The sequence below is a fragment of the Branchiostoma floridae genome, chromosome 15, assembly GCF_000003815.2.
Source record: "Branchiostoma floridae strain S238N-H82 chromosome 15, Bfl_VNyyK, whole genome shotgun sequence".
NCBI lineage: Eukaryota > Metazoa > Chordata > Leptocardii > Amphioxiformes > Branchiostomatidae > Branchiostoma > Branchiostoma floridae.
The window spans coordinates 16601478-16627967 of record NC_049993.1 but is presented as its reverse complement, the minus strand read 5'-3'; the positions used below and the strand labels follow the sequence as shown (position 1 = coordinate 16627967).

The 26490-nt window shown below is 43.8% G+C and overlaps 3 protein-coding genes across 6 annotated transcripts; 2 read left to right on the top strand and 1 right to left on the bottom strand.

Moving 5' to 3' along the window:
* The first annotated feature begins 420 nt into the window (after nt 1-420).
* On the top strand, nt 421-5230 carry LOC118431553 (tripartite motif-containing protein 2-like). The gene is made up of 5 exons (XM_035842794.1): nt 421-1953; nt 2006-2115; nt 2299-2657; nt 4582-4764; nt 4826-5230. Exons 1-5 carry the CDS (start codon nt 467-469, stop codon nt 5228-5230), a joined length of 2544 nt encoding a protein of 847 aa, XP_035698687.1. The 5' UTR covers nt 421-466.
* Nucleotides 5231-7901: 2671 nt separating this feature from the next.
* On the top strand, nt 7902-15875 carry LOC118431899 (mediator of RNA polymerase II transcription subunit 25-like). 3 transcript variants are annotated; one of them, XM_035843329.1, is made up of 10 exons: nt 7902-8303; nt 9678-9791; nt 10155-10283; nt 10650-10732; nt 11080-11245; nt 12152-12334; nt 13096-13206; nt 13698-13787; nt 14340-14498; nt 14978-15875. In XM_035843329.1, exons 1-10 carry the CDS (start codon nt 8019-8021, stop codon nt 15149-15151), a joined length of 1494 nt encoding a protein of 497 aa, XP_035699222.1. In that variant the 5' UTR covers nt 7902-8018; the 3' UTR covers nt 15152-15875. The 3 variants fall into 3 exon arrangements, with proteins under 3 accessions (XP_035699222.1, XP_035699221.1, XP_035699220.1); XM_035843328.1 differs by having other exon boundaries at nt 13093-13206; nt 14343-14498; XM_035843327.1 differs by having other exon boundaries at nt 13093-13206.
* Nucleotides 15876-17989: 2114 nt separating this feature from the next.
* On the bottom strand, nt 17990-25758 carry LOC118431898 (ATP-dependent DNA helicase PIF1-like). 2 transcript variants are annotated; one of them, XM_035843326.1, is made up of 11 exons: nt 25302-25344; nt 24388-24935; nt 23268-23382; nt 22653-22787; nt 21974-22242; nt 21524-21630; nt 20938-21077; nt 20456-20562; nt 19680-19767; nt 19018-19163; nt 17990-18564 (listed from the first exon to the last, which is right to left on the bottom strand). In XM_035843326.1, exons 1-11 carry the CDS (start codon nt 25327-25329, stop codon nt 18322-18324), a joined length of 1926 nt encoding a protein of 641 aa, XP_035699219.1. In that variant the 5' UTR covers nt 25330-25344; the 3' UTR covers nt 17990-18321. The 2 variants fall into 2 exon arrangements, with proteins under 2 accessions (XP_035699219.1, XP_035699218.1); XM_035843325.1 differs by lacking the exons at nt 17990-18564; nt 19018-19163; nt 25302-25344 and adding an exon at nt 25681-25758 and having other exon boundaries at nt 19600-19767.
* Nucleotides 25759-26490: the final 732 nt, after the last annotated feature.

The following is a 26490-nucleotide window of genomic DNA, read 5'->3' as shown; positions in this document are numbered from 1 at the left end:
TTGTTATATTAGCGAGAAGAGAGAAGTATTGATATCAAAGTGAGAAAGTCAAACTTCATATCATGAGTAATGGCTTTGTTTTAAATAAAAAATTGATTTCAGTGAAATCTAATCTTGATCGTCTAGGCCTTCAAGGCCGCCGAGGATGTTGTCTACGGGAATCTTGCCTTTGGATGTCTTCGAAAAATGTCCTTAGACTCATTTACAGCGCTGTCACTTCAACACAAAGTGAAAGACCTCGCGCCTGCTCACGTGTACGCCAGGTGGGGAACATGTGAAATAAGGCGCAAAGTCCGGGGTTACTGGATGTTATCTTGACTTTGGAGCATGTGATGGAAACTACGTCAGCAAAAAGTAGATACATTTCCCGACACAGTACGTAGAAGGCTTAGTGTATACACGGCCTACGCAAGGAAAGGACGCACCATTCCGCAATAAGCGTCTTTCTGACAACGTAGCAAACACAATGGCGAGTAAATTTCCAGCATCTGACGACTTCGACGAGCAGTTCCTGACGTGCTCAATCTGCATGAGGTACTTTCAGGACCCCAGAGTCCTGCCATGTCTGCATACATTCTGTAGGGAGTGTCTGAAAGAATGGGCCACCAAACAACAGCCGCTGGAGTGTCCAACCTGCCGCACACAGGTCAGTCTGCCAGACCAAGGTGTGGACGGACTCAGGACCAACTTCTACGTCAACAACCTGCTGGACTTCGCGGCGGCCAAGAAAGGAGCGGAGCCCGGTGTGCCATGTCAGGTGTGTGAGGGGAACGTAGAGGGGTCTAAGTCTTGGTGTGCGGATTGCGCCATTTTAATGTGTGAGTCTTGTACTATGTTACACCGTAAGTTTCCATATGCGAAAGATCACGAAGTCACTACGGAAGAAACCCTAAAGGCAGAGGAGGGTAGGAGCAAATTCCATCGCAAACGACACTGCGACAAACATAAGAACCAAGAACTGGTCTTCTACTGTGAGAGCTGTAGCGCTTTGGTTTGTACAGCGTGTACTGTTGTCGACCATCGGCCTGGTAAAGATCACAACCCGGTAGAAATCACCACCGTCGCTCAGAGAAGAAAAGAGAAGTTACAAAGTCTCCTGCAAGACATAGACCCACGTCTGAAAGAAATTCAGGCATCAGTTAAGGAAGTTGAAAGGAAGTTGTTAAACTTAGCACCCTCTAAAGAAGCAGCTACAGACCAAGCCAAGGCGTATTTCCGCCAACTTACGGACCTACTGAAAAAGCGTGAAAAGGAGATTTTGAGCCACATTGACGAACAATGCCGGGCCGATGGCAAGGCTCTACAGACAAAGAAGGAAGCGATCGAGTTTGAGTTGGCCGGACTGACGAGCGCACAGACGTTCTGTCAACAAGCTGTAGAACACGGAAGTGACGTACACATTCTGGAGGTGGGAAACCAAGTCCAAACAAGGGTAGAAACTCTGCTGGCGAAACAACTGGACCTGGAGTCCGACTGGAGCGAGTTTCAGTTCGTCGAGAACACGGCTGTCTCGGACTTTGAGAAAGAAGTTCAAGGCTTGGGTGGCGTCAACACTAATGTCGATGTTTCGAAGTGCGAAGTTGCTATAAAGCCAGCAGTTCAGGGATGTCAGTGTATCGCTGAACTGACGACAATGGACCAAGAGGGCCGTCCTTGTGTTACGAACAGTAAAGCCGTCACAGCTGACATGAAGGACCCGTCTGGGATGGACGTCCCGACACAGGTACAGATAAAGAGTTGGGGCAAGTTGGAAATTTCGTACGTTCCCAAGGTCACGGGTGACCACAGGTTAGAGGTCAAGGTCAACTCACAACAAGTGCCAGGATGTCCGTTTGAGTTTGATGTAAAGGAGAACCCCGTGTTGGCTAGCCTGACTAAAATCGCGCTCGTAGGGGCCGGCCCTAGGAGACTCCTAGGAGAGGAGGTCATTAAGCCCAGCCAGCGAGAGCTTGTGTAAACACAGGCTACGTGTTGACACTGTTGACTATCGGACGGAAGGGTATAGCGGGGTGGGGGAACTGGACGGACCGGTAGGGGTCGCCGTTGACAAGGACGGCAATATCGCAGTGGTGGAACAGGGGAACAAGCGGGTTCAGATATTCGATGCCGACACAGGTCAGTCTTTGAGAAGCTTCCCTGTTGACGGTGAGAAGCCATTAGGTATTGATGTGGACTCAAATGGAATGTTTCTTGTGACGTCGTGGGGCGAAAATTTTGGAATAAGACGTTACTCGAAGGAAGGGAAACTTTTGAATACATTCAAGCCTGACTGCATGGTTGACCCATGTGGCCTGACAGTTCTGAAGGACGGCCTCATTGTGGTGGTGCACCGTCCTAAGCAGAAGTCGTGTCTCCTCCTGCAGCCTGACGGGAGCCTCATCCGGGAGATCGGCAAGGGGCAGCTACAGAGACCGCTGTTCGTATCCGTAGACGAGTCACGTGATGTTATGTACGTCACAGACAAGAGCGCTCACAAAGTATTCGCCTTTGACCTTGACGGAAACCTAAAGTTCGATTTTGGAAGCGAAGGGCAGAATGATGGTGAATTTCAAAATCCAGAAGGAGTTACAGTAGACCAGGCAGGTAACATTATTGTGAGTAACGCAGGTAACGGTCGTGTGCAGGTGTTCGGGCCAGACGGAACTTTCAAAAGGAAAGTGGGAACAGTTCAAGGAGGGTGTGCCTGTGGACTAGCTCTGACTCATGATGGTCACATAGCTGCAGCATGTTGGCAGGGACATTGTATAGAACTTTACAGATACATGTGATCTGAGGTCGCTTATCTTCTTTTAATAGAGTTCCTCACTTGGCGTTTTTTTTAAATCTCTTCAGATTAGATATGAATGTAACGATATTTTTGTCACTTCCGTATGACTCACAGTAGTTTGTAGTCAGATAACATTAGTATTAATAGCAGTTAGTAATAAAATAGCTGTAGACTTATGGTGTGCATTTCCGCCAATGCTATTAGAATATATTAAGTGTCTTGTGTGATTGAAGAGTTGTGATTGCTACATACTCGAAGCTGTTGCAGGAGACATTACGGAAAATAGAATTCTATATATATGTGGGTAATAACCGGTAATTGTTCTATTACCAATATCTTAAATGTCGCTTTGTTTCATGATTGTTGGCCTTCATCCGGGCAAGCTGTGAGTAGTGTTGTTTTTATGCTACAATAAATATTTGCTGCTGTGTAACTATATCTTGCGAATGTTTTCTTTTTCATAGTATCAAGTTAATGAATTATCTTCGCCGTGTGTTTCTTGCAGAACCGTCATCACTTAAAATAGAATTACATGTTAGTCCAATTGAATGTCCAAAACACGAGGTCAAAAATATGATCTACGTCACGAAAAATCGTTCAACTTTCAACGCATAGTATATATCTTATAATTAACTACAATCTGAACTGAGTCAATGAAAGCCAGCCGACACTCACACACCCTCAAAGAATGTGACATACTCTTCAAATGCGCTCATTCCACGGTCCCACTGTATCTGCATGAGCAAGTATTAGAACATTATTATCAAATTTGGCCGTAGAAACGAGGCAAAAGGGGTTTAGAAACCTTCAAATCCATGACAACATTGAACTTAATTTATAAGGGGTAGAGAAAAAAGGATGGTTTTGCAAACCCGTACTTCATAGATGAAGAATCTTACGATGAGTCTCAAGAAGATGGTTATATGGGAGTCCTTCCCCCTGCAATCTCACCTGTCTGGTCTGTATACGTAAGCTGTGTGATCATTAAATTGTTAACACTCTACTTCGGACCACTAAGAACCGCTTGACACACAAAAACCGCTGGTGTGAAATGGTGTTCAGTGTATCGTTGTTGTTTTTTCTGGTCACGCTTCCCAAACCCCCATATCGCATTGGTACAGTCCGACCCACCAGTTGGCGCCTCGCCAAATTGAAGTGAAATGACCTCCAACAAAGAGGCAAGGGGCGGACCAATAAAGCTTTGTTTTGGGGTGTTGTGTATCACTGTAAGATATATTTCAATGTAGTTTGATGTAAACTATATTCTTCAAACCCAACATGATAAGCGTGATTTACGTGATGATGATAAGTGGCAACTGCTTAGGCAGTTGATGTAAACACCCATCCCTCCCCCAAAGGTTCAGAGTTCAGGAACAGTCTGTCTGATGGATCAAGGTCGCTCAAAACTATGTCGTCACTGGGTATCACCTAGCAACGGGTTTGCTTAGCCTCCGTCACAGACTTCCGGGTGGTAGCGTTTATTGTTTACGGGGAAAGCCCTGGCTCGTGATTTTCAACATGGGCTAGGGTTCTCCATGCCGGAGAGGGAGTTGACCGGGAGAAAACGAATAAAATACAGCATAGAGAACCTTGGGTAAGGTTTAAAAACGAGAATCAGCTCCCGCAAAAAATACACAGCGTCCCTCAAGAGTCTGCAAAGGAGGCTAGTATTTGTCACGTGATGTGAGTAACGTCACCGAAACCAACTTCTAGGAAGAAGCGGAACAGAAACATAACAGTGTCGGTAAGAGCTAGACGTGTCGACAATATTCTGTACAAGCGGGCAGTATTAAGGTCTTATCGTCACGTTCTAGCACCGCAACATGGCGAGTAACATGCCAGACGACTTTGACGATCAGTTCCTGACATGCCCGGTATGTATGCTGCACTTCCGGGACCCCAGAGTCCTGCCATGTCTGCACACATTCTGTAGGGAGTGTCTGAAAGAATGGGCCACCAAACAACAGCCCCTGGAGTGTCCAACCTGCCGCACACAAGTCAGTCTACCAGACCAAGGTGGTGGCTGAATACACACAGAAGTCCTGTTTCCTCCTGCAGCCTGACGGGAGTCTTATCCGGGAGATCGGCAAGGGGCAGCTAGAGACGCCAGTGTGTGTCACGGTAGATGAGTCACGTGATGTGATGTTCGTGACAGACGACAGCGCACACAAAGTATTCGCGTTTGACCTTGACGGAAACCAAATGTTCGATTTTGGCAAGGAAGGACAGAATGTTGGGGAGTTCAAAAGTCCAGAAGGTGTCACATTAGACACGGCAGGTAACATTATTGTCGTGAGCCAAGGAGACGGCCGTCTGCAGATGTTCGGGCCAGACGGGACTTTCAAACGGACTGTGGCAACTGTTAAGGGCGGAAACCCTCATGGAATCGGACTTACCCCTGACGGCTACATAGCAGTAGCATGTTTCGCGGGACATCGAATAGAACGGTACAGGTACATGTGATCTGAGAGACACAAACCACATTTGGCTTGATGATGCCATTTAGGCTTTATGAATGGTTTGGTGGTCTTTTGACTCTTGCGTAAAGTGAAACTTGAGTTACTAAGCTTTTAATGAGAAATACTACAGTTTGTAAATTCTCAGCTTTGTCTTAGGCTAGGAAATTTTGTAGATATAGTCTAAATGATATTCTAGAGCTCATGGCTGCACAACAGTAGCAACTTGTCGGATACTGTCTATAATAATAACTTATGGATTGTAATTCCTTAACAATAGGAAAGTAAAATAAATAACTCCACTAGCTACAAATGTAGGTCGGGGTTGAAACCCAGTCTTTTGTTCCAGATGTTCTTTGATGATTAGTACACAATGCCATGATATAGAAGAAATAAAACAGATACCAAAAGTGTTAAAGCTTGTCTTTGTTGTTGTTTTATTCAAATCACAACGCAACATTATCAGCAGCATAGCCAGCCTTGAACCTTCAACAAGAGGTAATTTTCAGTCACTTATCATAAACCTGATTAAATGCACTACCTCGAATTACAATGTATTGAGTTTAGAAATATTTAGCCAACCATCAAACTCGCCTCATGGACAGGGAAGGCAAGGACTCTACAGGTATCCCAATGATCTTACAGCAACGGTTCTGTATGCCCTCAAGCGAATGGGAAAGGTGATTAGGCAGCCCTCCCCACACTGGACTGGCATACTCTAACAAGGGACGAATAAATACCAAGTAAAAGCGTGTAAGCACATCAGTTGCTAGTCCAGCCTTCTTAGCTACAGTTAGGTAGTACATTCTTGGACGAGCTTTTGACAGCATATACTGGACGTGTGCGTCCCAAGTCAGATCGGAGGAGATAACAATACCGAGAAGTTTGAATGAAGTAACACGTTGTATCTGTAGGCCAGCTATTGTCAGATGGGGTGGATTGGGAACATTTTCCTTTTTCCTCGCACTAATTACCATATCTTTGGTTTTCTTAGCATTCACAGAAAGGGAAAAACCTCCACCCCATTCAACAACAGCGTCAACAGCCTTTTGTGACTGACCGGGTAAAGACCCCATCAACAGTTCTGAGTTGGTGAGATCATCAGCATATTTGACAGGCAGTACAGACTGAGGCAAACATACATCCAACGAGTTAATGCAGATAACAAACAATAGCGGTGACAACAATCCACCTTGTGGCACACCTGACAGTACATCATGCGGCTTTGATAAACAGGATCCCCACTTCACTATTTGCGATCTGCCTTCTAAGTAGCTACTGATTAATGTCCATAGTGATTGTCTGATGCCCATGTCCGCCAAGGATGACAGTAGTCGGCCACTGTGGTCGATGGTATCGAACGCTCGACTGAAGTCGACGAAAACTGCGTGAATGTCCATCTTGGGATTGGCATTGAGTGCCTCAAGCCAAGACTGTAGGATGTGAATAAGGGAATCTTCCTTTCCTTCATCTACTTGAGGATGACTATAGCTACCCAGTGCTACCAGGTAGGCTGCATGTTTTCTCTGTCCACATATCCATGTCCATAAATTCCATGGCTCTCCCCTCTGTTCATTTTTTTTTTCAATGCCCCCCCCCCCCCCCCCCAAAAAAATCAATGATCGCTCAAAACGATGTCGTCACCGGGAATCACCCAGCAAATAGATAGCTTAGCCTCCTTCGCAGACTTCCGTGGTGGTAGCCGCTAGTTTTTGTGGCTCAGCGCTGGCTGGTGATTTTCAACACTTGGGCTTACCTCTCTGTCCTCTCTATGCCGGAGACTAAGTTACACAGCATAGAGAACCCTAGGCCATATTGAAAAACGCGAATCAGCTATCCCGCAAAAATATCCGTCGATGAAGGTTAGACATAAAGATAATGAGATACGCAAAAAAACAATTACACAACAATTACTCAAGCAACTGGATATAATTTTGGAAATGGTCTGACGATTCAGACAATCATCCGGTGTCTTTCGTCTTGATGGAGAGAGTTTTCTTGCGTTGTCTGTATAAGCTAGTTCGATAAACAAACCTCATGTACCGATTATGTAAACGTTAATGCTGTTATTCTATATTTATCATATAGCCAGGCGCCGCGGACCAATCAGAAGGCCCCGTTCCACGTTATGACGCCGTAACACGCGGCCTGGTGTGCATCGCTCATCTGATTGGTCAGAATGAATCGACACCGGCAGGGCTTAGGCCCTTGATAATAGCCTCCGGCTCCAGCTCCTAAAGTAGGGTAGTCCTGGATGTATTTCTCTCTAATACAGCCCAATATATCAAATCAAAGCACTGACGAAAGACACCGGATGGTTGTCTGAAACATCTGCCCGTTTCCAAAATCATATCCAGCTGCCTTTTGTTACTGTAAAGACCACCCATCAAGAAGTCTGGGAGGGAGGAGGAGGGAGGCTAGTACTACTCTCCAAGCAGAGGTTAGGCTCCGGCTGTTTTTTAACGTTTTTTTAGTCGTTTTTATCGGGCTTTGTATTTTGTATTGTATCTTGCTGTGTACGGACTAAAGTAAAGGAAAGAAAAAGCAAGATACAATAGAAAATAGAAAGCCCGATAAAAACGACTAAAAAAACAGCCGGAGCCTAGCCTCTGCTTGGAGAGTAGGATAGTACGCTGTAGTCACGTGATGTGAGTCACCCGCCGAAACCAAATTTGGAGAAAAAGCGGAACAGGAAGTCAACAAATAGCCTCGCTAAGATCGAGCTAGACGTGCGACCATATACTGTATATGTGGTCAGTGTGGAGTTCAAGGAGTCAAGATCTTAGCACTGCAACATGGCAAGTAACATGCCAGACGGCTTTGACGAGGAGTTCCTGACGTGCCCAGTTTGTATGCTGCACTTCCGGGATCCAAAAATTCTGCCATGTCTGCACACATTCTGTACGGAGTGTTTGAAAGAATGGGCCACCAAACAACAGCCGCTGGAGTGTCCAACCTGCCGCGCACAGTTCAGTCTACCAGACCAAGGTGTGGACGGACTCAGGACCAACTTCTACGTCAACAACCTGCTGGACTTCGCGGCGGGCAAGAGAGGAGCAGAGCTAGGTGTGCCGTGCCAGGTGATGAGGGAGGGCAAGATGGGGTCTTGGTGTACAGATCATAATTTGTGCTTTGTTGCTGTGTGATTCTTGTGTTGGCATGCACCGTAAAGTCCCCGTTATACTGATGATGATGATGATTTATTGCACAACAGTGACAATGCAATGTATGGCAATGTATAAGCCTTCTCACACTAGTTACCACGCATGCGCGGGTGAAAGGAACTCTTGGTAATATGTCAAAGTTGAAAGCCCACAGAAAGTCAACATTCCGTCATTTTTCAGGCGCCATTACGTTCCGGACATTGTTACACAAATCGAAACAATGGTAGAGACGAGACTGTTGATGTCTGAGGGCCTTCAACTTTGACATATTACCCAGAGTTCCTTTCACCCGCATTTCGAGGCAGTGTGCACTTACTAGTATGGTCTCGGTTCGGAGTTTTTATCTAATACGATTTGGAGCCGATTTCACTGTGTGTTTTGAAAAGCGCTATCGCTTCTCAAAACATCGGTTTTCGGCCAATTCAACGTTTCCGATAGAAAAAGGTGCCTTGTCGCTGACCGACAGAAACTGAATCAGTTGACATTTTCTGTAGAAATGTTATTTTTGGTAAAAACCATCATTGAAATAAAATTTTTACCCAGAAATTGCTAATTTTGGGGCTTTTTTTACATGCCACTACACGGAAAAAAATTAGTTTTCCTGGGATAATGACTAATATGGCAATGAAGGTCTAGGCTTCTTTTGTATACTGAACAAAAAGGAAGAAAAGTTATCCGATACATTTTCCGCGAACTCTGATGGCGCTAAAACAGACCCAAAACGCACATAGAACGCACAATCTGGGTAATCAGGCAACGAAACCGCATTACCGCTATAGCGCACTAATATCAGGAAGTATTAACCGCACGGCGAAATCTGCGCCACCAAAAAACGCTACCAAAACAGGCTTTTTGGGAAATAAAAAAGATTATACACTGCTTTAGTGGTAGCCGAAAAATTTAGAGCCAAAACTAAGGTGGTGACCTATGATTTGCGTCTTATTTTCACGGACTACTTCGTCATTATCTGGTCAAATCAAATTCCAAACCTTAACCTTGTTCTCAGTTTGGTAATGCTGGTCATAAAATTTTTGTTCACTTTAAGACCATGAAATTGTCACACAAGACATTATGGAAGCAAAGGAATGCATGGATAAAGTTCAATACAAATGACACTGTCACAAACACAAGAACCAAGAACTGGTCTTCTACTGTGAGAGCTGCAAGACTTTGGTTTGTACGGCATGTACTGGGGTAGATCATCAACTGGGAAAACATCACAATCCGGTAGAAATCGTCACAGTCTCACCATCACCTGATGATATCTGATGATCTGTATCTGTTCTGCAGACCCCCACCCCTCCCCCTTCAAGAGGACCTTCCCACCTGCTGAGAGCTGCTCCCACCACAGGACAACAGCAACAGGGAAGCTGGCAGCCTCAAGCACCTCCCAAACCTGCACAGGTAAGACATACCTGCACAGGTAAGGAAAACCTGCACAGGCAAGGCACACTTGCATAGGCAAGGCACACCTGCACATGCTGGCACAGGTATGGCAATGGCGCACCTGCATGGGTAAAGCACACCTGCACTGGTAAAGCACACCTGCAAACACCTGCATAGGTAAGGCACAACTACACAGGTAGGGCACACCTGCACTGGTAGGGCACACCTGCACAGGTAGGGCACCCCTGCACACACCTGCATAGGTAAGGCACACCTGCACAGGTAAGGCAAACCTGAACACACCTGCACGTGTTTGTGTTTCTGCGGGACAACTGTCTACTTGCTTGAGTTCCTGCTAGTCAATATGAACATTTTTTCCAGCCGATGCAGACAAGCATGCAGCAAGGCCCCCGAGCCGCCCCAGCTCCTGTGCAGATGCAGTCTCAGCAGGCAGGAAATCAGACAAGGGTTCCTATCTGGAAAGGGGCCTTGGAATGGCAGGAAGTGCCAGTAAGTTGTTTTGAATTATCCTTCCTGAATGTCTGTCAGTGTCCAGATAACGTCAAAATGTCTATAATCTTTTACAGAACTGTTACCTTATCTTACAAATAGTTACTTTTAAGGAGTGAGTAAAACGCTAGCGGTAGTCGAATACTCCACAAAACAGATTTCTTTGTTGCAAATGGACCATTGTTTTGAGTATCGTCCATTCAAAAGTTCTCACATATTGAAACCAGGTCCAGGTTCAGGTCCAAACCTGCACTGGTACCCACCCCTAGTTACAAACACAAGAAAATTGACCATACCCATGCTAACTTATGAGAGTTCTTGTTAGTTTGACCCCATTTTGACCAATTCTGGTTTACCCCCTATTAGCCCAAGAACAATCCGAGCGACCTTCCACAGAAGGTTAACAGGTCACTGGCCTGTCAGGTATCCAGCCAGCCAGGAGAGACTCTGTAAGTACTTAACTATACACCTGTACCTGATCTGTACCTTACACCTGTACCTAAAATTACACCTGTACCTGATCTGTACCTTACACCTGTACCTTACACCTGTACCTAAAATTACACCTGTACCTGATCTGTACCTTACACCTGTACCTAAAAATACACCTGTACCTGATCTGTACCTTACACCTGTACCTAAAAATACACCTGTACCTGATCTGTACCTTACACCTGTACCTAAAAATACACCTGTACCTGACCTGTACCTTACACCTGTGCCATACTGGCTGACATGTTTTGACTATGCGAGCTAACACGTTTGTAACTATAAAAGCTCACATGTTTGTCCCCAGCCAAGCAGACAAGTGGCCCAGTAAGCTGATGATGCAGCCGATTCCGCAGCAACTGCTCGTGCCGCTGGGCCCACTCTTCCGCAACTCTCGCACCGTCGGGTTTCACTTCTCTAACAACGACCAGGATGCTCTACGGGCACTGTACCGAGTCATGGAGGGCGGCTTCGTAAGTATCTAACAACCAAACACTTCAAAACTGACCAGGACACTGTATGGGCGCTGTTATGAGTCATGGCGGGCTGCTTCGTAAGTATCAAACAAATGAACAAACAAACGCCTCAGAAACAACCAGGATGCTCTATGGGCTCTCTACAGAGCCCCGCAAAAGTCCAGTGGCTTTGTGAGTATCACGCTCTACAGAGTCCAGTGGCTTTGAAAGTAATATCACACTCTATGGGTGCTCTACAGAGTACACTTTGTAAGTAACATAATTAAATGAAAAACCTATCTTCCACTCACCTGAGTTAGGGAGAGAACTTTATTGCACGACAATTGTACATGGTACAAAGTATGGCAACAACTATTACATACAGTACAAAATGGAGGTATAGGATAAAGCTTAACATCGTATTTAACATAACAATAAGGGCTAATATGCATAATTCATTCATGTAGTATCATAATGGCTAATATGCATAATTCATTCATGTCGTATCATAATGAAGTAGGCTAATCATTAGCTTCAGTATTCTTTCTAATAGCAAAGCAGTCTTTGATGTATTTGCCTATTTTTGCATTATGGGAGTTCTGACAACTAAATAAATGTGCAAATCTGTCTGTAGCATTGAGTCTTTTGAAATATGTTAGGTCAAGTGTCCCTTCTAGTGTCTTGAGTGATGAAGGTATCTTCATCAGTAATTTTTGCTGTGCATTTCCCACATGTGTCCCCGGTACGTGCTTTCTGTGGGCATTTCCGACATGTGACTCAGTATGTTTGTTACAGGCTGTGTGCATTTTCCACATGTGACTCAGTATGTTTGTTACAGGCAGTGTGCATTTTCCACATGTGACTCAGTATGTTTGTTATATGATGTGTGCATTTTCCACATGTGACTCAATACGTTTATTACAGGCTGGCTGTGTGCATTTCCCACATGTGACCCAGTGCGATGTCCGGGTGCTGATGTTGGTCTACAGTGCAAAGAAGCGGGCCTTTATGGGGCTGATTCCGCAGGACCAGACCAGCTTGGTCAATGGGATCCGCACGGTCATCATCAACCACAAGAAAGCGCAGCAGCAGAAAGCACTGCAGAGAGTAAGTCTTCAGCACAGACATGCCAGGCTGTAATGCTTATGATCCCTGCAACGGTTGCTAACCCTGCCTTCCATACACCCTTAAACTGATTAACGTTGTACAATTGATTTGCCCTATTTTGTCTTAGTTCAATTGCATTATTATTTGCCGATTCTTGTTGTGTTACCATTTATTTGGTTTTATATTGATTATTGTTATGTATGGGGTCCCCCCCAGGGATCTTTGAAAAATGCCGGCCAGGCGACATGTACCCTGGATGAATAAAAATAAACAAACAAACAAACTGCATGTTTGGGTGATAAACCTCACCACCATTCCATTGCACCAGCCAAAATGCCACAGTGACTGCTTGTGAATCTCACCACCACCCCCTGAACCAGCCTGCTTGTGATCGATTTCTACAGTATGAACCTTGGCACCATTTTGGCTTGCATACTTAGGGTTGTAAGAACTCAACTAATCTAGTGGTTGACAATACCCTGAGAAGGAGACCTATGCCCTGTATTTTTATACCAATATAATGGGAACCTTGGAATAATGGGTAGCAACATATCATAAATGTATCCCTGAGACCTTCTGATAGGATCCGATTCTGAAAGGTTGTTACAGCTGAAGATTCACTTTTGGTACTTCTATGATGTCATAACATATGTGAAATGGGGCCTTCTGATTGGTTGATACTCTCTGAGTTTATGATCATAGTAATCCAAAAATCTGTTTTAGTGCAGATGATTACTTTACTTTTACATTATTCCCAGCAGCAGCAGCTGCAAGTTGTGCAGCAGCCAAACTCGGCACCAATGCAGTTTGCACAGCAGCAACAACAGCAGCAACAACAGCAACAGCAAGCACCTTTATCTGCTCAGCAACAGGTCAGTTGCTGTAATTAACCCAGGGGTCAAAATATACTTTTTCTCTGCAGACCTGCACTGGTGCAGGTAACATTGAAAATTACCTGCAACAGACAAATTTTACCTGCACCACTCTGAACTTAAGAATCATGAATCACACTAAAATTGATTTGGAACCATGCATTGCTCTTTCTTTTTTCATACTTTATTAATGCAGCCGATAACAATCCATACACACCTACATCATAGGACATTTATGTATAAAACCCAGTACATGGACCAGTGCAAGTTAGGTGCAGGTACACACCAGAAGTACCTGAACAGCCCCAATTTTACCTGCACTAACCTGCACATGCAGGTGGTATTTCGAGCCCTGTAACCTTTACCTGATGTGGCAATCAGCAGTTTGTATTAACAAGGAGGTTAAAAAAAGACATTTTTAACCTCCTTGGTTAACCTCCTTGGTATAAAGCACCAGTAGGATCAATCCTTTATGACGTTTCTGTTTACAGTTTGGTAACCATGGAAACCTGGGAGGCGGAAGAAACATGATGAGCAGTGGCCAATCAGCTGTCAGCACTTCCTCAGGCAACATGAACCAGGTAGGCTAACCAATCAGCAATCAGTTAGGAGAGAATTCATCCAATCAGCTAACACTCTCCACAGCCAATCAGCTAACACTCTCCACAGCCAATCAGCTAACACTCCCCACAGCCAATCATCTTACACTCTCCACAGCCAATCAGCTAACACTCCCCACAGCCAATCATTTTACAATCTCCACAGCCAATCAGCTAACACTCCCCACAGCCAATCATTTTACAATCTCCGCAGCCAATCAGCTAACACTCCCCATAACCAATCAGCTAACACTCTCCACAGCCAATCAGCTAACACTCACCACAACCAATCAGCTAACACTATCCACAGCCAATTAACGAGCAACTCTATTTCCAATCAGCTATCACTGTGAAAATGAAGAAATGACAAAATGCTGTCAAGTTTATGAACATGGTTTAATGAGTTCGTTAAAGAGGAATGAAGAGTTCCATGATTGTTTGTTTGTCACAGCTGATGATTGCTTATCCCTTCTTATGATTATTTATTTGTCCCTGCTGATGATTCTTTGTTTATTGTCCTTGCTGATGAACCAGCAGCATCAGCATCAGCTGAACAGGCAGCATCAGCTGATGGAACAGCAGAGACAGATAAACAGGCAGCATCAGCTGAATCAGCAGCAGCAGAGACGACAGCAGTTTCAGCAACAGCAACCCAACCAGCGTGTCTTGAACCAGCCTTTCAACCGTCAACAGGTAAGCAATAACAATCCGCGTCTCAGCAACAGGCAGCCAATAGCAATCCTCAACTCAGCAACAGGTACCCAATAGCAATCCTCAACTCAGCAACAGGTACCCAATAGCAATCCTCATCTCAGCAACAGGCAGCCAATAGCGATCCTCATTTCAGCAACAGTTAGCCAATAGCAGGACTTTTTAAAACTTAACTAACTTGATGGTTAGGCACTGAAGATTAGGTGCTGATGGTTAGGTGTTAATGTTTAGGTGCTTATCGTTAGGCAATGATGGTTAGGTGCTGATGGTCAGGTGCTGATGGTTAGGTGCTGATGGTTAGGTGCTGATGGTCAGGTGCTGATGGTTAGGTGCTTATATTAATAGGTGTGGATGGTTAGATGCAGATGGTTAGGTGCTTATCTTAATAGGTGTGGATGGTTAGGCACTGATGGTTAGGTGCAGATGATTAGGTGCTGATGGTTTCTGTCCCTCCCCTACAGCAACTGCAGATGCTCAACCCGAACCAGTGGACAGGGCAGCAGCAGCTTCGTCCGCAAGGACTAGGTTCCATGATGCAACAGCTGCCTCTGCACCCTCCTCAGCCTCAACAGCCAATGGGAAATCTCCAACCAAACCTGCTGGAGGACCCATATCTGCATGATTTTCTTAACTGATACCCGAATCTGCATGATCTTCTGAACTGATGCCCCCATGGGCAGGATGTACTGTGCTGAGTAATTTGTTCTTGTCGAGTAATTTGCCTGTCTGCATACTTAGTTAAGACTGCCCCTACGGCTTAGTTTAGACTGTCCCATATTCAATCCTATTCAAAATAGGGGTGGGGGTTCTTTGGAGGCCCGCACCAACTTTTTTGTTGCATAATGCCTGGACGGCTTATGCTAAAGCCATCAAATTTCTGTCTCCTGCACCTCATCCAGGAGATCGGCAAGGGGCAGTTACAGAAGCCAGTGTATGTCACATAGATGAGTCACGTGATGTGATGTTTTTCACAGACAACATTGGGACAAAGTAGTTGCATTTGACCTTGACGGAAACACAAAGTTCGAGTTTGGTAAAGAAGGTGAGAATGATGGGGAATTTAAAAAGCCAATTGGTTTATCGTTTGACGGTAACATTATTGTTGGAATAATGCGTGATGGCTGTGTGCCTATCCGAGGCCTAACCGAACGTTCATACGGAATGTAGCAACAGTTAAGGGAGACGAGATCGGTGGCATTGCTCTGACTCCTAATGGTTGCCTGTCAGTGGCATGTTTCAAGGGACACTGCATAGAACTGCACAGGTACTTGTTATCTGAAATGCACTGGTCAAACCACATTTTTATTGGAGGATAGCATTCAGGCTTTATACACTGTCTGATGGTCTTCTTGCTCTTGCGTGAACAGGGCTCGAAATACTTTTTTCTGCATACCTGCACTGGTGCAGGTAACATTGAAAATTACCTGCACCAGAAAAACTTTACCTGCACCACTCTGAACTTAAGAACTATGAATCATACTAAAATTGTTTAGGAACAATGCATTACTATTTTTTCTTTCATACTTTATCAATGCAGCTAATAACAATCCATACACACCTACATCATATAGGACATTTTTGTATAAAACCCAGTATATGGAAAGTGCAGGTTAGGTGCAGGTAGACACCAGAAATACCTGCACAGCTCCAATTTCACCTGCACTAACGTGCGTATGCAGGTGGTATTTCGAGCCCTGGTGAACAATGAGTTGAAAAGCTTTTAGTGAGAAATACTATGTTTGTTAACTTTGTACTTTGTTTAAATGTTTGTTTAAATGATATTCAAGACCTCATGGCTACATATTGTTTAATATTAGTGTCACAAGATAGACCGACGCTGTAGTTCCGATGTTGCTCTTTTAATGCATGAAACCTCTAAATCTACATAGCAGGACTTCACACTGCCAAACTTTCGTCTCTTGAACCCCTCCTCTCTGCTCATGCGCAGTTAACCCTGGGCATGCCTAAAACTATTACAGTGACTCTGTCACAATTAGTAACGGCTTATCAGAGACTTTGTTTATAACTGATGGACTAACATTATAATCCCTACAACCGGGATGCCAAATTCAGGCTTAGAACACAAACAGCAAGCCTCCAGATGCTTTGCTGATTAGTAGACAATGCCATGATATAAAACAAATAAAACAGATATCAAATATGATTTAAGCTTGTTCTTTTATTCAAATAACATTACATTTGCAACATTACCTACCTATATAGTCCATTGTCAGCAACAAAGTCATTAGCCTTCAACAGATTGGGATGTTTCAATCACTTATTAAGTTGATTGCAGTCATTACCTTGAAAAAGACTAACTGTTAACATTTGTCAATTTTACAAATATAGAAACAACTATTGGCCCATGCATTCTGTACAGAACCGTACCAAAAGGTTTTTAAAATCATTTTTGTAAATTGCAAAATTAAAGGGCATTAAGATGCAACAAAGCTGACTATTGTTATGCGAGTCCTGAGGTAGACAACTGTATCTTTACACACTTGTAATAAAAAATCCTGAGTAAAATGGCATCAGCACTCCTTGCGTCCATCAATTCTACTCTGACTCATGCCATCAGGCCTCTGTTGCTTTTACTACACTGTACAAAACCATTGCCCCTGGCATAATCGCCTACAATCCATCCCGACACCTCTCCAGCTATTGTTTCTGTTAAGGTGCCAGCTAATCAGATTGGATGGTAACTTATTCCTGAGAACAACAGCTGACAGCAAACATTCCCAGAGGGACAGACTTTAGGCTGTTTTGCATAGAGTCATCAGGCTTGCATGTTGCACACAAAAATCTACAGGTCTGGAGGCGAGGATGCTCGACTATAACAGTGCTAAGCCTTTTCGCGACTTCTTACATACATCCCTAAGGCCACACCAATTTAATTTCTTGGTTCACGGATTCGCTCGCTCCTAAAAAAAATAAAAATAAAAATTACCATTCAGCAAATTTTCACCATTAATGAAACCATTCACCAGCTTTCTGGTGTAGCAAATTGGCCTTTATATTATAAGCTCCTTAAAGTGTGGGTACAGGTGCTGTTACCATACAATAATAGTGTTTTTGTACTTTTTTCAAGCTGAAAACTTTTTTTCTTTATGTTTTGGATTAGCCGTTACCTTTACCCCAACCATTTTACGATTTTTATTTTTATTTCGCCCTCTTGCTCCATATTTTTTATGAAAAAATCCGTGAACCAAGAAATTAAATTGGTGTGGCCTAAACTGCTAATATCCAAGCAGACATTGGAAGGGAAATGACCATTTTCCGATTGCTCTGTTTTGGAAAGATATCTCTAGCAAAACCTGTATGTCTTCTGAGGGCTCCATTTTGGACAGATAAAACCCCTAACGAAGCCAGTACTAGCTAGTATAGTAGTATGTCAGAAAAGGTGGTAGTCAGAAAACATTCCTATCTTCCCTTCCGACATCTGCTTGGAGATAACGTAACCAGTGCTACCAGGTAGGTTGCACATTCTCCTTGTCCACATATCTGTCCATGGACGCCTGCATCATCCTCTGCTGTTTCCCCAGTCTCTTGTAAAACTGCAGCACGTCTGGGTTGGCACAGATGCACCTGACATTGACAGAATCAGTGCTGATCTTTCTAAGAACTGTTTGCTATCCTTACAAAAACCCTTGCACTCCTAATTTCCAAACAGATACTTGAAGGAAAGATGGCCCTGTCTTTGACAGACAACCCTGGCCTCCTAACAAAGTCACATGTCAGAAAAACAAGGCAATAAAATACAGTACTGTAAAATCATTCATTCTGACATCTTCTTGGAGAGCTACAGCTACCAAGTAGGTTGCACATTCTCCTTGTCCACATATCTGTCCATGGACGCCTGCATCATTCTCTGCTGCTTCCTCAGTCTCTGGTAGAACTGTATCACATCTGGGTTGGCGCGAACGCACTTGGCGTCGAAGTCGAGCACGCGGAGACCCTGAAGGCTGCGGGCTCGGGACAGGGCGACGTACGCCTGGCCGCTCTCAAACACCCGGGACAGCGACATCTCAACGCAGTCAAGAGACATTCCCTGGTGGTGTAGAATAAGAAAGGATTGATTTATTTGGGTACAACCACAATTCGTGCAGTGAAGAAACATTCCCTGGTGGTGTAAGTTAGAGGATTGATACTGTAATAGGCTAATAGCTTGAATTTTCCTTTCTTTCTTCCGCCAAGTGTCCACGACGATGACAATCATCACTATGGCATGGTTCATTATGTTACAATTTTAAGACTTTAAATCTATACACGGTTCATTTAACATCCTACGGACACCCCAAGCCGAAGCTAGCTACTCATTTTCACCTGAGTGAAGGGAGGAAATTCATATAGAGCATCTTTCCAAATGGCACAAGATCTGTGATAAGACTGGTTTTGAACCCAGTACCACTTTGTTCTGAGCTAAACACAAGACCCGACACCTATATTATAAAGACACGAAAAGGTAGCCTATGCTCCTGATTGACAGGTTGTGACCTCTGACCTGGCTTTTGTGGATGGAGATGGCCCAGGCCAGCTTGATTGGCAGCTGTCGCCTCGTCAGGAAGATTCCTCCCGTGGCCTTGAACGTCCAGCGTTCGTGCTTCACAGGCTCTGTCACTCCACACAGGAACTTTACAATAGGAAGGCCTGGGGGGAGAAGAAATATGTGAGGGGACAGTCTAAGTGTAATAAAAACTTGCCCAAAAATCAATGTGTTGTATCAGATTAAGAACAGCAGTAAGTTTCAATTTGTTGAGTATCTTTTGTGGTGAGTTGTTATGTTCCTGTAGCTTTTATCCAACTTGTTATCTGAAAAACAGGTCATAATCTATACCTAAGATGCATTTGCCAGTGCTGGTGGTTTAACAATTAACTGAACTGATCTCAAAACAGTTGCTGAAGATGTAATATTAATCTTCCATTGGTTGCAAAAGAAGACATTAAGCTATTTTCAACAAGTACAATAAACAGTGGCGCATATTAGCTACATATACACAATTGCCAGGATTGCAACTGCTTTGTGATCTAAAACCAGTAAAGCTCACTGAAGAACTAATCTTACAATGGACATGGCAGCAAAGACAGGCATTACAAATTATCATGCCTTTAACATCCCATCCAAGAGGCTACAACCCTTTCCAGCAGCGTGCATGTTGCCCTTACCTGCCCCTGAAGTCTGGAACCCCGTCACCACCCCCCGGGCACCATTTACCAGACCCCGCTGTACATCCAGGTTCTTAGCCAGCATCACCTGTGGAAAAACAACCAAAAAACGGGTTTAGGAGTGAAAGATTTTACTGATTATGAGCTAAAACAGGGCATTCCTCTAAAGGATAGTGCAAGGTAACAGAGAATCTAAAACAGCTGTCCTATCTGAAGGTTGATACTCATTGTCACCCGAATAAAATTTGTGCCTTGAAAATCTTTTAAGGGCACAAAGTCGGAGCATATCAGGAAACTCAAACCCATGACCTCTAGTCTTTCAGCCAAACACCCTATCACTATGCTGCATGACTGATCAATTGAATTTGAATTGGTTGACCAATATGCCTCAGTCCTGCATTTGGACACAACACATCAACTTTCCAGGCATACAGTGCCTGTTAGTTATAATATATTATAACCGATGAATCATAACCAGGTACTGTAAATGCATTTAATTTAAGTCATATATAGGGATTAACCTTCGCTGTAGCGGGGAAAGGACTGTTCACAGTGGTTTTAAGTTCGCGGTAACATTTTGCACTATAGTCTCTTACTGTCATGGAAAAATGTTTGTGGTGGTTTTAAGTTCGCAGTGAATTGGTAATGCGAAAACTGCAAAGTTCAACATAAAACCACAGCGAAAATTTCTGCACTTACAGCGCCTGTGCAAGGCCATAACACAGCAGCTTTCCAGACATACAGTCACACCTTATTCAGTTATCTCTGCTCCTCACCTGTGCTCCCACTTTCAGTTGGATGTTCTTCTCCACAGGACAGAGGGTGTTGATAGTCTTCACCAGGTCTGGGTCACTGTCATGGGCCTCAAATGCCTTTGTGTCTCCTAGGTAACAGCATGATAATGACATAATAACGGTGACGTTAAAGCAAAGAAATGTAAAACAGTGATCTTGTATGAGGTACAGCATGTATACAAGCAGATGTTTAGCTCCGGCTGGTTCTTAAACTAAGTTAAAGTGTTTTTGTCGGGCTTTTTTTTTTCCTGGGAAAAAAATGGGACAAAATAGAGAGCCTGACAAAAACTATGCCTAGAAACACATCCAAACACCCAGTACCAAATGGGGAAAACTAATAACTAAAGGACTACAAAAACATGGTCACATTGGCTAAGTGGTCACTTGTACAGGTTTGACATTTGACATTTGTATAAATCTGAAGTTAGAATTTCCATTTGTGAAGTTTTTGTCACATGACTCACCCTCCAGCTCTTTAAGTCGTACATCGTTAATGTGGTTCACGTCCTCCTTGTGTGTACAGAGCCGCGTGGCAACGATACCCTCCCTCTCGATCTTGTGAGTCTCGGTAGCAGACAGTCGTGTTGATATTGCAGGTGGACATCTTAGTGTTAGGAAAGAAATAAGTTATGTTTTGCTAAAATCAAGGAATGGAGTTTCAACCTCCTTGAATGAAATAATGGTATCAATAGGGGTCTGATATAAAAGGGAGAGAGATGCATTGAATTAATTTCATCAAAGTATCCTCAAAAACAATCTGCTCTTCTGTGAAATGCAAATAGAAACTGAAACAAAATACTAACTTGTAACTGTGTGTCTCTATGAACTGGCAGGTGCTGTTTATTTTACTATATAGTAATCCTTAAAAAGTTTTGGGTGTCTCAAAAACTTCATACTGATATATTTTCTAATAACCAATCCAGAGTTTTTAGATCAGTTTGTTTCCACCAACCATTTACCTACACATTTCATGGCGGGATTCAAAGTATTTCCAAAAAAGAGCAGCTTCTACTCAATCCCCTGACACTCAACCTTTCACCCCTGACCTACCTGCCGACCCTGATGTTCTGTAGGATGTTGATGAAGGTGGGGTCCGTCTGCCTCTTGACCTGGGTCAGCTCATAGCTGGCCTGTATGCACTTGTGCCAGGAACGGGACTGAGGAATCAACAACACATGGTGTGAGTTATCAAGAATAGAAGCACCACAAGCTTGACATGAAGTCCCTGTCTCATTATCAAAGGTTCCTATGATAAAGAAATTGTAGAGTTTTAATCTTGACCCTGCTAAGGCACCACATGTGTACCTTATGGGGTTTGTCACCAGAGATTAGGTTGCATGTATTACTGGACATACTGAATATACTGTAGGTCCACAACCATGTGCCATGTAAGATATACAAATGTATTAAAAGACCAATAGACTAACATTTTGATCTCATAAAAAAAGTAAAGCAAGCTCAAAAGCTACAGCACTCTACCCAAGGAATGCCTGAGTTTACCTGAAAGCAGAACCGCCTCTTCTCCCCCGGCTTGGTGACAGGAGGCAGCTGCAGGAAGTCCCCACACAGGATGAGCTGGATCCCGCCAAACGGTTTGTCGCTTTTCCTCACCGCCCGCGCCACAGCCTCCAACTTGTCGAAGAAGTCGCCATCGATCATGGAGACTTCGTCCACGATGAGATGTCGGCACTGGCGCCACTGTTTCCGCACCCCCGGGCGGGAGGCAAGCTCGTAGCACTGCTGGATAGCTGCTGTGCCTGAGCCGATACCTGGGGAGTAGAGAAAAATGTCTTGGTAAAAGACAAACTGACTGTATCTAAAAGACCAGAATACAGATTGAAGTCATCTCCAAGAAAATATTGTGACAGTGCAGCCATTCAAAAATGGCCTACGAAAGTTGTACTTGTAGCTCCTAATTTACAATCACATGTGCTCACTGACACCAAGCTGTAGGGTAGCAGACAGGGAGCACAACAACGCTGCCCATTGAGGAGCTAAAAGCCAACCCAAACAATACAGATACATGTATACAAAAAAGAAGAAAAAGACACTAGATAGTGATATACACATAGCACTTAGAAAAGGGTGGGCAGAAACAGAAAAAATATGTTTGCGAAAGCAGCAAACATAAAAATGCTGAAAACATTTCTGAATTTATGGCATGTTAACTGTAACAAACCTGCAAAGGAATGTAGCGTTGTCCCTCCGATGTGGCAGGCAGCGACTCCCGTACTGGCCGTGGCAAACGTGTGTTCAGGAGGGAGCGATCCGATGACCTTCCGCAGGAGGAAGGACTTTCCTGTACCTGCACTACCTGTAACAACACAGAATACATGGCATGGAAAAATAGAATATCACTCACTCACTCACTATCCATGGTTAGATTATACTGCTGCTGGGTTCCCTGACGCAGGGGTAGGCAGCAGTCGGCATATATGCAGTGGCATATTTTTTTAACAAGTTTGCTCAGTGCAAGGCCACATGGACCACTTCTGCTCACTGTAGCAGCATCTCTTCTCCATATGTCAGAAACATCAGGCTGAGGCAAGCTCGACTAACTGTCAATAGGCAAAGTAGGGCTTACAAGGGTTGCTCAAGAAATTTTCTACCCCATTTCTTCTTCTTCTTCTATTTAAGTTGGTAGGTTGATCCACTCTTACCAGGAAGGACCACACACTTTTGTAGAAGTGTGGTGGGTTCTTTAATGTGCTCAAGGTGTGGCTCTCCTTAAACACAGGGCCTCCATTTAATGTTCTGTTCAAGAATGAAAGTTAAGCCAGCTATTTTACTTTACCTGTGAAGAAGATGTTGTGTCCAGCTTGGACAGCGTTCAGCACGGCCTGCTGCTCCTGGGTCAGTCTGGACACTGTGCTGGACATGTGCAGCTTCTTTCTTGGGACAGGGTCAACCTGGGGCAAAGGTCAACAACAACAAGGGTCAAGGTCAATCTGGATATTTTTTTCCATTGACATCCAAAGAATTTGAATTCACTAGAATTTGTTTTACTATCGTCAACCTGGAGGGCAGGGAGTCACTTATTTCTACCTAAAAATCAGCAAGTTATAAGACGTGTGCAGTACAAGAATCTCCCTCCGGCGATGAAGGCATTACTCCTAATTGTTTGGCAGAACTAGTAATCTAGGGTCTAAGTTTTACAAGCATGACAAGGTTACAACTTCAATGCATTGTCCAATAATGTTTGGTACACCTGCAGACAACATACATAATTGTGAAAACTTTTGTATGCTGTTTCTTCAAGGGTGTGACTCTATGCAAACAGTCTCCAAGACTCTTTTCAAACCTGGTGGGCAACCACTCAACAACAACAATGCATGTGAAAACAGCTCTGGGAGAATTATGCGCAGACTACAACACATAACTGTGTAGTCTCCAAGCAGACACATCTCAAAGCAGACACATGGCTTCAGTGTGTTATGCATTGTTTTGTATATTTACTCTGTTTTGTACAGCCTAGTTAGATACACATTGTATGTACCATTAAAAAAAAAATTGGAGTGAGTATGGGAACCTCAGTAAACAAAATGGAGTGCCAGATAGGTTAATGTTGGAGCCAAGGACTATGCTAGCCTTTGCAGAGGCTCCCATTCTCACTCGTTATCAATTATTAGGAAGAATGGGAAAAAAACAGGAGAAATCAGACTGAAATTGCGCATGGCAGAAGAAAAGTGGATGTTGCGAAAAGAACTCTGCAACACACCTGAGTCAGCTTACAGATGTGCCCTATGTGCATGTGGCAGAGACTGTAATTGTCGTATAGGAAGTTGTATAGCCACAGTCGACGCTGTAGGGCTGATATCAATTAGGATTTAACCATGGTCAACATTAACCGAATAAGGCCATATATGGAAAAAAGGAATACAAAAACAAATTGCAGTCATACAGTTCACTCATACCTGAGCATTTGTGGTGTCTCCCAAAGGTCTCTTCCTCTTTAGCCCAGGAGTTCTCCCCTTCAGTGCAGCTGTAGCCTGTGCCTCTCTGATTCTGTTCACTGCGTCCAAGTCCTTCTGGCACAGAGGGCTGATGTGTTCTAGTCTTCTGGGCAGGTTTGATCTCAACCTCTGTCTGTCCGTGGCCACCCCAGTCTGTTTCAGCTGTTCTACCTTTGCACCGATTGTTCTCAGGAACAGCACAAGTTTTGCCGGGGGACAGTTTGAGATAAGGAGCTGGATTTTGTGGCTCGGGATTCGAATCGTTGCTTTTCCGTCCTTGGCAAACCTGCTGAACACCTTGATGTCTTGTAGTGGGTACTTGACGTCTGTCTTGCCCTGGTCGATTTTTAAGATGATGTCCCGGAACTCGTTGCGTAGTAAGAAGAGGGTGATGTTCTTGAAGAGTTTGTTCTTGAGGATTTCACCAGTTGGAGCAAGACTTTGGACGGTTACGCTGCAGTTGAGCTCGCTGATGTCATAATCCATGATGAAATAGCTCAGGGTGTGACCTGAAATCAAACAGATCATTATAAGTACAATATAACATATACATGACACAGGTTAAAGAAACGAGAGCTATAGAAAATAACATTTGTTCCATTGCAAATACTTTTTGCAATGTACGTAGCTTTAGTTCGGTTCTTCTTCGTGCTAGGCCACCATCACGTTGTTGATGTTTTCATGAAACAGTTTCATGAAACAGAATAAAAGATTAAAAACTTTTTTGTACAGCGTACTTCCAGCCAAACCTTGTTTTGCTTTGTGCTCGAAGAGGTTTGGCTTCTTCGTACCTGTCGCTTTCAAACAAAGAACGAAACCTAGCCGTGGCGTCGGAACTTGAAGAAGCCATACAAAATGATTTGAATTTTACTTACGGTATTCAGATAAATTTATGCATGCCATGGCCAGGCCGCGAGTTCGAGTTCTCGAAAAGAGATTTTAAAAAGTCGAACAACGCCCATGAACCTGTAAGAACAGGCGTCTCTCCATTACTTTTCAGAAGTTGCACAATTCTGGAAACCTGCAAAAGCGAAAGAAGGCCTTCCTTGGGCGAAGAAACCAAAACCAATTTTTTGTGAACATCTCCTTACGCCCCCCTCCCCACATTATGCACTGGCGCAAACGTTTACTGTGGTTTGTTTCCATGCTTTCTTGCAGATTTGACCCACAAAATTGTTCGTTAAATACCCAAACTTTTGCAGTTACATAACAAAGTCTAAAATATTCAACAAACGATAAGAAAACACTACAAACCCAAGCTGTTTTAATACCGCTCTGGAAATCCTCGACTGTCTAATATGACAACAAAGCAGGACAGACGCGTTTAAAGGTCCCGGGCGCAGTGACCAATCAGAGATAGCCGTTCGTACAAACGGACCAATCAGAGCACGTCGTGTTCAAAAGACGCGTGTGGCATCATGGGATACTCTCGTTCAAAAACTAGCGGCTTATTCATCTTACTAAGATACGCTTTCCGTTTTCTCTTGTACTTGCTTTTTCAAGATGGCTTGCCATAAGATGAATTCAAAAAAATAAACAACTCTTTTATTTGGTAGAGAAGCTTCCAAATGGTTTACATATTTTCAGCAGATATCGTGACCAAAAATGAAAGTCCTCGTTTAAGATTAGCAGGATATTCGGATAGTGGGCCATTCGCACAAGAATGCAAATATTTCACTGGCGTTCAGCTGCACGCTCATTGGTCAAAGATTTGTGATGGACAGCGGCCTGACTCATCTCCCCTACGCAGATGTGTTCAAATACACACAGAAAAATAGTTCAATTTGTAGACAGCCATTATATTTCGAAAAGCTACAAAAACGTAAATTTGTCTTTCAGGTTTTGAGAAAGGATAACAGTTGTTTATAATAATGGCCACGATAGTTTATTTGTGAGTTTGTTTTATAAGTGATGTTGCGGTCTGCTCCGCGGATGGATACGAAGCAATGGTGTGTGGCGTGCAACAGTGTTAGATTGAAAGCCTCGCGCCAGATTGGGGTCGTCCGTGCCAGATAGGGGACTTTTGCAAGTTTGCTTGTCGTGTTTTAGTGCTTTGTTTTTCAT